General features: G+C 38.2%; 1 protein-coding gene across 1 annotated transcript in view; it reads left to right on the top strand.

Annotated features, from left to right (window-relative positions):
- si (sucrase-isomaltase) overlaps positions 1-12507 on the top strand; it is a 70534-nt gene that overhangs the window by 20211 nt on the left and 37816 nt on the right. The window contains exons 11-17 of the mRNA XM_077540841.1: positions 1421-1552; positions 1915-2034; positions 5581-5694; positions 5799-5883; positions 7957-8074; positions 9414-9585; positions 10986-11102. Coding sequence (XP_077396967.1) covers positions 1421-1552; positions 1915-2034; positions 5581-5694; positions 5799-5883; positions 7957-8074; positions 9414-9585; positions 10986-11102 — 858 coding nt within the window. The remainder of the gene's footprint in view (positions 1-1420; positions 1553-1914; positions 2035-5580; positions 5695-5798; positions 5884-7956; positions 8075-9413; positions 9586-10985; positions 11103-12507) is intronic.

Here is a 12507-nt window from a genome sequence, read left to right as displayed (position 1 = left end):
GCTTTCTGCCAAATAACTAAACGTCAGCTTGGCTCTATTCAGGTTCAAACCCAAGAGCACTATTTTTCAAGTGTAAGTGAATGTTAATGCTGATCAAAGATCAATCAAACAAGTTCCTTTATTTATCTGATTCATCCTGATAAAAATGAGAAACCCACTCCATCCTCTCTCCCCTTCTTTGGTGCTTGGCAAAGTTCCAGTTCTGTGAGACATTTTCCTAGGAAATATGATCTAAACGTCGACATGGTTTCAAACTGATGTTTGACACCTTTTTTTTTAAATTCATTGCTAAGGTAAACTCCTAATCCTAACCTTTATACTTCATATCCTCATAAAATGGTATCACAATATCAGTGTTGTTCTATCTCACAGTATCACAAGCAATCCATCTGATTACTAACTACAATGAAACACATCACTGATTATGTTTAATCTTTCATTTACTGTGTATCCGGATGCTTCCTCTTCTGTCATGGGGAGCAATTTATGACACTTTAGAGATGGACTCTTGGATTAAAGGTGGCACTGCATTTGAAAAAAAAAAAAAAAAAAGTCCGGGATGAACAGTATACAAAGTCTGATCCGAGTAAATAGCATAAGCATTTAACATGAACTAACAATCATGCATTGTTGACACTCAGTATCGCCTGTTCAATTAAAAGCATGTATTCAAGTTGTTTTCCTGCTCTCACATTTGTTTTCGAAAAATAACAAAACATGGCTGTTTATTAGGGGTGTCAAAATGAATGCGTTAATTTTGAGTTTATTTAAAGTAAAAAACAAAAAACAAAAACAAAAAACAACGCACGGTTAATGACCAGTCCTGAACTGTCGCCAATGTCTTACAAGAAGAAGAATGACCTCAAAACAAATCAATAGCACATTCGTTTTTACTACTACATTGTACTTTAAAAACTACAGTACAGTGCTTTATTTTATTTTATTTTATTTTATTTTATTTTAATTCAATTTTATAAATTGTTATACTGTATTACTGTATCAATGACTAAAAGATGCAGCCATATTTGTATTAGTTTAGCCTTTTTTCCACTTTCATATTAACAAGAGTATGAAAAAAACTATTAGAAAAAACATAGAAAAAAATATTTTACAATTCATTGTACATTTAGATCAGATATAAAAGTTGTGATTAATTGTTAGTTGAGCTATTGAAGTCATGCAATTTTTTGACTAAAAATTGTAATCACTTGACACCCTATTATCTTTTTTTTTTTTTTTTTTTTTAGAAAGGAGAAAAAAGTACATGCTTTTAATTAAACACCAGCATATATGGACATTTAATTGTTACATTAACACAAGCTTATTTTTTCAAACCAAATGATTTACTTTTACATAATATTTTGCTGTTTAGCTCAGAACGATTAAATGTATGTCATTTTGTCTGAACAACCTCATGCAGGAAATCCAGTATACTGACATTGACTACATGGAGGATAAGAAAGACTTCACTTATGATAAAGTCAAGTTCAGTGAGCTGCCTCAGTTTGCTGACTACCTTCATGAGAAGGGACAGAAATACATCCTCATCCTGGTAGGAAACAACAATGAAACATATTGCCTCCTTCTTCTAATACAAAGAGCTTGTCATTTGAAATGAAGTAAACAGCTGTTTCACAATAGCGTAGCATTTTATTTTTATAACAATGAATATGTTGTTGCTTTTTGTTGAGTCAATTAATGAGCAACAAATGTCAAATTACCTTGAGCAAAAGTAGCAATTTTGTTAGAGACAAAGATGAAAATATCAAATCCTTATTTTAGCTGTTAAATATCAATTATAATAACTTTTGAGTATTTTGACGGTTACATAATAGTTTTATAAGCAAATATTCCCATTATCACCTTGCTTCCCCTCATCATGAGTATGTTTCCCTGTTTGTCTGTGCACTCAAGGATCCTGCTATTGCCACAAGCAAACGAGTCGGGGGTCTGCCATATGAGTCTTTTGACCGTGGGACCGAGAAGAAAGCTTGGGTCACTGAAAAAGATGGCGAAACTCCTTTATTGGGAGAGGTGAGATGGAAAAACATGCATGGACATTCATCAATGCTTGTTATGGGCCAGTAATTATGTTTTGATCTTCATTTAATACTGTTTAAGTTATTTGTCCAAATGAAATCAACGTTAATCTACGTTCTGTATGCAAACACAAGTTAAACAAGATTAGACAAAAATGAGATTAATATCACACAGTACATAATTACAAAATTGTAATTATGCTTAATCTTCCGTTTAACATTGCGATCAGCATAACAAATAATAAGGAATCTCTGTTGATTGTAGTGGAGAAAAAGTGACTTTGTTGGAGTTTTATTCAGAATGGGTCACAAGGCAATACAATGGCCAAGTGCTTTCATCTGTTGCCCTGCTAAAGCTCCATATTCAAGCCCTGATATTCCAAGCAGTATAGAAGATGGATGGATCGACCATGTTTGCAGTTTGTTTTGAACCGCCACATTAAATAGTAGGTCATCTATTAAGCAAGTGTATTTGTGTGTACACTGATGTCTGGGTGACTAGTTTGTCCTCATTTCCATCAAACCATAACACACACCCTAATGGAAGTTCAAGCCCCTGGTGTGCTATTTTGTCCCCGTTCCCCTGCACAGCTTGTTTTTAAAAGGCTCATACCCACTGTGAAGGATGGATGTGTGAGGGATAAACTTCTGTTGCTCTTATGCTTTTAGCGCCTTGTTTTGATTATGCACACGATTAGGCCTAGTCCCACTGATAATCGCCTTTTCATGCTGCTTATAACAGGTCAAACATATGCATTGATTCCACATTAGTATTTAATCTTAAAATGTTCTGCATCACTGCATCGCAGATTAAGCATGGAGAGGGAGGGAGAGAGATGTAGAGAGGAAGCAAGACAACATTATGCAAAATTGTGCTTCTGCGAACGAATGACACGCTGATGCTAATTTATTATGTTCGTGCACGTTTATAGGTTTGATTATTAGAGTCACCGTATTTTCCGCACTATAAGGCGCACCTCATTATAAGGCGCACCTTCAATGTATGACATATTTTCAAACTTTTTCCATATATAAGGCACACCGCACTATAAGGCGCACCTTCAATGAATGACATATTTTAAAACTTTTCATATATAAGGCGCTACAGTAGAGGCTGGGGTTACATTATGCATCCATGAGATGGTGCTGCGCTAAAGGAATGTCAACAAAACAGTCAGATAGGTCAGTCAAACTTTATTAATAGATTACAAACCAGCTTCCTGACAACTCCATTCACTCCCAAAATGAATAAACAGCTTTTTTATTATTTTCTCTGAGGTAAAGTGTTAGTATTAGCTAGCGATCCAAGATGGCGGGATCTTCTGCGCATGCGCTTCACTGATCGTGCAGGGTCACCGATAGCGTCTTGACAGCGAGACCTGTTGCGGCTCAATATTGATCCATATATAAGGCGCACTGGATTATAAGGTGCATGGTCATCTTTTCAAAAAATTGAAGGCTTTTAGGTGCGCCTTATAGTCGTGAAAATACGGTAAATTGGAAATTGGAGTTAAGGCACACATTACTTTTAGCTTACTGTTTGTTTCTGTATGAAAGCACCCCAATGACCTGTCCACCCTTGGCTGTGCCAATCCAAGTATTTGGATTGCTATGCTTACCAAGGGCAGAGCTAGGGGGCGAATACTGAGGCCCCAAGTCAGAGCTTTGATTTCATCAAAAGAAAAAAAGATTGTGCATCTAAGCCCCCACAAAGAGAGGAAAAGTGGTGGTTCTAGAAAATTAAAGTAAAGATCAATATATTTACAGAAATAAGTCACAGTAAGGAAAATAAAGTCAAAATATGAGAATAGTGTACTATCCAAGATTTATGAGAGATATGTTGTAATTTTACAAAAACAAAAATTGTGATACAGCATGTTAATACCTACTGAGGATGTTGTCAAGTTCCACTTTAGTATAAATGTTACAAACAATGAAATGCTACAGTCAACACTATCGTTAGTATGAAATCTTTCATGTGATTGTGGAAACAATTGTTTCTGTTCCTGATAAATATCTACAGGGGCTTCATCTTTTGGGTGGATTTGTTTGATAAGCTAACCCAGGAATGTTTTCCTCCGAGGGCCACGTACAGAAAAATCAAAGGATGTAAGGGACAATTCATTTTTTTTACTTGAATTTATTAAATATGCCAAAATAAGTCAATCAAGAAATTGTACATTAATTGTTACTATACTACACTACATCCATCCATCCATTTTCTTGACCGCTCATTCCTCACAAGAGTTGCAGAGGGTGCTGGAGCCCATCCCAGCAGGTCCTGGGCAGTAGGCGGGGTACACCCTAAAACTGGTCGCCAGCCAATCGCATCGCACACAGAGACAAATAACCATCCACACTCACAAGCACACCTTGGGACAATTCGGAGTGCCCAATTAACCTGCCATGCATGTGTTTGGAATGTGGGAGGAGAGCGGAGTACCCGGAGAAGACCCACGCGGGCACGGGGAGAACATGCAAAATCCACCCAGGAAGGCCGGAGCCTGGACTCGAACCCGAGTCCTCAGAACTGGGAGGCGGACATGCTAATCACTTGGTCACCGTGCCGCCCTACTACACTACACTTACTTTGAAAACATTGCATTATAAAACGCAAGAGTTAATCTTGCAGGCAAGGTTAGTAGTCTCCATCAACTGTACAAATGTACTGTATCCTTTAGTATATGCTTCGGGCTGCGGAATAAGGGGTGATGTGCCGCAAATGGCCCCAAAGGCCAAAGTTTGGACGCCACTGATCGAACTGAAAATATGTAAATATATGGCCCATCTATATACAGCAGGTATACCAACATCCTCAGTTGGTACTGTACTCTGTAGGAAATTTGACATATACTCATTAAAAGTGCAACTTCATCCTACTTTAAAAAAACAAACAAAAAAAAACTCCACTGTATTCTTGTAGTATTATGGCATTATACTGTACTTTGAAATCTGCACATTGAACTATAGACAAGTATAAAAGTAGACAGATGGGCAGTATGTAACTACAAAAGCTAACAAATTTGATAGAGAAAAAATCTAGTAAAAGGGAGGAAGTAGACTTTAAAAAGTAGCTGCTGTTGCACCAAACAACCTCGGAGTTCTGACCACCTGCCAGAAACACCTGCCTGAAAGTATAAAGTAAAGTGTGTGTTTGCGTTTGTGAGTACTGTGCATATGCAAAAATGATTCATGCCAAGGCTTCTAACTACTTTATTGGTGAAAGAAGTCAGGCTAATGTGGACCAACCTTGAGATTTTCTCACAACATAATGGCACACAGTGGATCAATCATTTTCCTCGCTACATGATATACAGGATGATTCAGATCATATTGTCACATCTAGAGAGCTCTAATACTTTATTGATTTCTCCTCTCAGTGCTGATTTCCTCAGATTCTTTTACCTGGCTATACCCTGCTGTTTTTTCATTGTTTGTTTTGTAACCATTTTGACACTTCTGATGCTGTTTTTTCTCATTTTGTTTGTGGTAGAATATTTTTGTTGATTTAAACTAAAAAAATATTCTCTGTTCTTATCAGGTATGGCCAGGAGAGACTGTATTTCCGGACTACACCAGCCAAAACTGCATCGACTGGTGGGTTGATGAGTATGAGAGATTCTCCCGAGAGATCAAACACGATGCCCTCTGGATAGTGAGTCTGATTCCAAGACCTTTGGAAGATATATACATCATTGTATTTATAATTTCAATGGTTAAAGGTATATTGATTCATAAGTATGACTCATCTTGTTACAGGACATGAATGAAGTGGCTAACTTCAAGAAAGGATCTACAAAGGGCTGTGATGATAACAACTTAAACTACCCTCCCTACACTCCAAGTAAGAGACATTTTCCTAGCCACCCATTCATTTTCGGTACCGCTTATTCTCATTAGGGTCGCAGGTGATTCTGTCCCAGCTTTGGGTAAGAGGCCGTGACATCCTGAACTGCTCGCCAGCAATCTCAGGGCACATACAGACAAACAACCATTCACATTCTCATCCAAGGACAATTTAAAGTCTTGAATTGACCTATGACACATGTTTTTGGAATGCGGAGGAAGCCGGAGTAACCTGACAATCCACAAAAGCACAAGGAGAGCATGCAGACTCTATCAAAGGATGTCCTAGCCTGGATCCAAATTGTGAGACAGATGTGGTCACCACTACTGTAACTCACCTTCCCCCATGTCACCCATTTTGCACTGTAAAAAACAACTTGTAAGATTTAAAAAAAAAATTCTCGCAAGTATTTGCACTCACTCCAATGAAACAAATTCTACTGCTCAATATCAAGTATGTCACGCTCAAGAGAATTAGGTAACATTTAAATGCAACTAAAGATTATATGTAGGAAATGTAGTTATATTATATATATCCATCCATCCATCCATCCATCCATCCATCCATCCATCCATCCATCCATCTTCTTGACCGCTTATTCCTCACAAGGGTCGCGGAGGTGCTGGAGCCTATCTCAGCTGGCTTTGGGCAAGTGTTATACATAATATATACATATTATTATTATTATTATTATTGTTATTAGTTATATTAGATATTAAGTAATAATTAAGAAACATAATTATAAACTTTCTTACTGAAATGAAGCTATTGTAATTAGGTCATACCCATTGCTTATTTAGTAAATCTTAAAAACATGAAATGATCACCAATATTAAACAAATTAGTAATTGTATTAACTTTTTCTATTTGACGTTACTTAATTATACTGAACCCAATACATCTTAGCACCTGTTACTAAATTTGTTGAAATAAATACGAGCAACCATACACACTCACAATCACACTGAGGGACAATTTAGTCACTTCACCTACCATGCATGTTTTTCCGAATGTGGGAGGAAAACGATGAAGCACGGGGAGAGCATGCAAACTTCACACAGGAAGGGTTCCTTTATATGGATACAAATAACAGGTACATAGTGACCAATGACAACATTCCAATCTATAATCGAAAGAAGATTACAATTTTATAACTACAGAAGTCAGCATTGTCCGATTTCTGTAGTTATCACATTATTCAAGTTATCACGTAAACAATTTAATACGATATGCTTTGTAGGATAACAGCCATTACCTAATCAGATAAACACACAGTACATTATTCCCCAATGCACAGATTTGTTTTTATTTCCTTTGGATATGTGTACCCATTAAAACTCATTCACTGCCTTTGACAAGTATACTTGTCAATTGTATTTTTTAGAGCGGTGCTAAATGGGGGCGAATCTGAGCATGCTCCACTGTAAATATCAAACTTGGAAACAACTTTACTGATGCCCAACCACCGGTAGATGACATCATTGCCCCATTTTATAGGAAATAAACACAGTTTCAGAGTCCATGGGAGAAATGGCTGTATTTTGGCAAACCTACATTTTTCTGCTGTCAATTATAAAAGAACGGGACTGGACAAAAAGTAGGGAGTCTATTCTGTTATTTGGTAGATTCGGTTTATATATAATTATTGAATGTAATATCACGTGAGTATTGGAAATGTAAAGATTTTCTATAATGACTGGCAGTGAATGAGTTAATATGATTGGTTTCATACTTTACATTTGCAGGGGTAAATGTGGGTGTATAAACAGCTTGAGCTACAAAAAAAAAAAAAAAAAAAACATCTAGCGGTGCACTTCATTATTCCTATTTTGGCTATTTTTGTACAATACTGACCCAAGTGACATAAGTGAACTGAACCGCTGCAATGTATGACTCAGAGGATCTCAACAAGTGTTCAACAAGACCAGGAACATAAAAATAACAGGAAATTCAGGTTTTATGTCATGACACATCCTATGTACTCTGACAAAAATCTGATAATGGACTGAAACCATACAGATATATATTATATTGCCTATCCATCTCTGCCATCATCTTTCCCTCCCACAGAGATTCTGGATGAGGTGATGTATAGTAAGACTCTGTGTATGGATGCCAAGCAGGCCTGGGGGAACCACTATGATGTTCACAGTCTCTACGGCTACTCAATGGTGTTGGCTACTGAAAAGTGAGTGCAGAATCAATGTTAGTATTTTGCTAACTTGTGCTTTGGAAGCCAACTGGCTGACATCCCTTAAGCAATGTAGAATTAGCAGCAAAATACAAAAATAGTTCTGAATGTACGTCATTTTGGTAGAGTACTGATTACAGGCCAAAATTAATGAGAGGAATGGGCCCCTGACTTCTTCTTTTCCTTTTGGCTTGTGCTGTTAGGAGTCACCACAGCATGTTATCCTTTTCCATCTTATTCGATCTTCCACATCCTCCTCACTAACAGTACACTGGCTACCGTCATGTCTTCCTTCACTACAACTTTCAACCTTCTCTTAGGTCTTTCTCTACTCTTTCAGTCTACTGATATACTCACCATGCATATCACCTCTGAACATGTCCAAACCATCTATGTCTTCTCTTTCTAACTTAATGCCCAAAATTTCTAACCTTGCGACGAGACGTAGTAAACAGGTGGGTTGCGGCGTTCGCAATGAGTGCCGGAGGACACTTTGACGTCAATTTACGTCGACAACAGCAGGTGGTAGAATATCAAAATGGCAGCCCCCTGAGTTGAATGAAAACAGGTGGAATAATCTGCTTAATTTTTATTCCACCAACACAATACTGAATACTGTTTGACTACTACTGGGGGCATATAGAACCATCCATCCATCCATCCATTTTCTTGACCGCTTATTCCTCACAAGGGTCGCGGGGGCTGCTGGCGCCTATCTCAGCTGGCTCTGGGCAGTAGGCGGGGGACACCCTGGACTGGTTGCCAACCAATCGCAGGGCACACAGAGACGAACAACCATCCACACACAAGCACACCTAGGGACAATTCGGAGCGCCCAATTAACCTGCCATGCATGTCTTTGGAATGTGGGAGGAGACCGGAGTACCCGGAGAAGACCCACGCGGGCACGGGGAGAACATGCAAACTCCACCCAGGAAGGTCCGAGCCTGGACTCGAACCGGAGACCTCAGAACTGGGAAGCGGACGTGCTAACCACTCGACTACCGTGCCGCCCCCATATAGAACCAATTCTTCTTAAAAAAAAAAAAAGAAGACTTACATTTCCCTTTAATATATCTATTAAATTTTTGAAGTTCTGCTTGGAGAAATAAACAAATAATACGGCTACTGAGTGAAACAATTTTAAACATAATTAGGGTCCTGAATCTTCGAGAAAATCAATTGTGCTTTAATTTCCTTCATCAAGGAAAAACATTATGTAGATAACAATATTAATGACCATCTCTGGCTGAAGATGAAACTAACCTCCTGTCCTAAGGATCGTTTTTCATGTTCATTGTCTTTGACCACTTTGCTTTGTCTCTCTTTTCCTCAGAGCTCTGCAACGTGTGTTTGATGGGAACCGCACTCTGATGTTGACCCGCTCCTCCTTTCCAGGTGTGGGTAAATATTCGGGTCATTGGCTGGGGGACAATGCTGCCAACTGGAACGACATCAAATGGGCCATCCCCGGAATGCTAGAGTTTGGTCTATTTGGAATTCCATATGTGAGTTCTGAACTTTCACTAAAGATCAAACTACTCTTATGATGTATTAAGTGTGAGTTGGCCTCGGTTACAATGACTGGAAGACACCTAGTTTTACATCGAAGGAGCCACAAAGCCGCTCTTGCAATATGCACTTATCTTCGTTAACATTCGCTAGTTATTTAAAACAATATCTGCCACAATATGGCCAATCTCAGATCTGCCACAATTTCTTGCCTGACACATTCAAAGCTTAAGTAACCAATCACTGTTATCAACGGTCTTTGTCTGAACAATAGTCAGTGTTCGGGTTACATGGGAACCAATGGGACCCAAGCCCTCACAAAGTACACCTGACCTCACCACATGGACAGTAAATACATCAACGCTGCAAATGAAAAAATATGAAAATTACTAGATGATGGACAACCAACAGCTACTTTCCTGACTGAGAAATTGGCAATGCTGATATTGTGTCCATGTAGCTGTAATTGTAGAATTTTGCAGGCTTCCAAGTACAAATTAGCTTAGGGTTTTGATTGGATCATAATGGAAAGAATGCTAACATATCTCAGAGGCAATAAAAACTTTCATGGCAAGTTTCCTTTTAATTAACATGCAATTCTGGCATTCGGAGCACTTTTTCTGCTAATTGATCCCAATGTTGAGACGAAGAGAAGGCAAGTCGACCTGAAATGAGATCCCCACAAAATTTCCTGCAGAATTAAAACATCTGAGACATCTAACACATGCACTGTTGCTGTGCTAATACACCAAACACCATACACTTTTTTTTTTTTCCAGAGAGAAAAAAAGACAGAGAAATGGGGTTTTGATTGATTCCCACCAACTGAGTTTGTTGTAAAATGTGGCCAATAGTCAACAATAGAAGCCAAGCAGTCTCTAAGGAGAGGCCTTTTAAAGTCTAAGACTTGCATTGTGCAATCAATGTAAATAAAGATCACAGTCCACATCTAATGTCTGCCAACAACTGAGCTGACACCAAAAGACACAATCCTGTACAGTTATGAATGAAGTTGAAGGAATAAAGTTAATGCCAGCAATCTATTTGCAATGAAGAAACCGAGGAGGATTTTTTAGGATCATTAATTTAATTTCAAACTTGCAATTTTATCATGTGTAATATTTAATTGACATATTTGTAAATGTAACAATTTTTTTTATCCTGTAGTGAGGTTAAAATCACCTGGTCTGCCTGAATCCTTGCAAGTATTAAACTATTTGATATTTTTTGCAATTATGTTATTCAAGGTTGTGGTACCTGAATAGTCAGTGCCAATAGCGTTCAAATCCACTGTGGTGAACAAGTGTAACAGTACACATGCCGTTTTATCACGGGAAGAAAGTAAGATTAATAAATCCACACAAAATTTGACATTTAATGCTTCCATGCGTTTCAGATTGGAGCTGACATCTGTGGGTTTTTTGATGACTCAAGTGAAGAATTATGCCGTCGCTGGATGCAAGTGGGAGCTTTCTATCCCTTCAGCCGCAACCACAATGCTCAGGGCTACAAGGTAGAGTGCTCTTAAGTCATGTTGCACTTTAATGCCTTGTTGTATTAAACTGTCAATTTGATATGTATATATCACATGTGCATTAGTGTAGAGAGGAATTAAGTGCAACAATACTGGAAGGGGTTGGTAATTCACTGACAATCATATTTTTGCCTAAAAGCAACCACTTATCTCACTCATCAAGACTCAACAAATTTTACCAGAAGACATAATTGAATTTGGAAAAAAAATGTTCCAGAGTCAAACTGTTGTCATCATGATATCTTGATCAACTTAAATGTAATATATTAAGTAGCATTTTTGTGAAAGTGTGAAAAGTAATCACAAAAGACTGAAAATAAAATCAGTAAAAGTACATTTTCAAAGATGCTGGCTGTGATAAAACTGTTGTAAACTTTTGGACTAGGCATGTTCTTTCTGAAAATGTATTCATGACAATATACATACATTATGGACCCCGTTTTCATACCCAGAGCAAGTCTAGTGCAAAGTGACTTTTTTTTTTTTTTTTGCACATCATTGTGGGACGGAAGGCAGCTGACTCCAGGCCAATTGAAGCGGCTCCCTTCATTCCCATTAGACTCTGGGCAGTGGAAGATCACATTGCGGAAACAGAGATTGTCACGTATAAAGTGTGTTCATACAAGTAACCCGCAAGATCACCCCTTGTGGATGATGTAGCCGGCCATACGTGACATGGGCAATTGGATACCCTAGCAGATTCGATCATGTGTGTATCCATGTGTGCTTCAATTTGTGCTCAATTGATACTGCTTTTGCACCCTTTAACTTGCCTTTTACAGGGTGGTAACATACATCAACCGTACTTTGGATTACCCTCAATCATGCAACACCATTGCGATATGGACGTAAAATTTATGAAATTCTTGTTGACAAAGAATTAAGTGCTTGGGATTTGAGTTAATAAAACATCACATAGGCGTGTGTTAAAAAAATCGATACGGCAATACATCGTTGCGGGCCTCATTACAATACACGTATCGATACGCCGGCGCCAGAATCGATATTGCTCGTTAAGTTTAAATAGGCAGTCAAAGCAAGGTTGCTTGCTCAGGAACAGCAGCCTCTGAACTTTCGTTCATACACTAGCAGCAGGTGTGGTTAGAGGTGGAGCGGCTTGCATTGTACTTAACAAGCAGTCTTTGAAGTCAATTGCAGTCAATTAGGCCGTGTGTCGCATGAGCGCAGCAGAGGAGTGGAGTGGGGGAGCAGAGGAAAGGGACATGAGTGAGTGCCTTGGGTGTTTAGTTTGCATTATTAAAAATAAATAAATAAAAAGTATACATGTGAAGTGTGTTTTAAAAATAGCCCAACAGTGATTGGATACTGTGTCTTGCTAAGAAAAATTAAAACAGAGGAAGAATAAACATTTATTTACTAAATT

The sequence above is a fragment of the Festucalex cinctus genome, chromosome 13 (assembly GCF_051991245.1).
Source record: "Festucalex cinctus isolate MCC-2025b chromosome 13, RoL_Fcin_1.0, whole genome shotgun sequence".
In the NCBI taxonomy this organism is placed as follows: domain Eukaryota; kingdom Metazoa; phylum Chordata; class Actinopteri; order Syngnathiformes; family Syngnathidae; genus Festucalex; species Festucalex cinctus.
The sequence above is the reverse complement of the archived record's forward strand: the minus strand, read 5'-3'. Positions and strand labels throughout refer to the sequence as shown.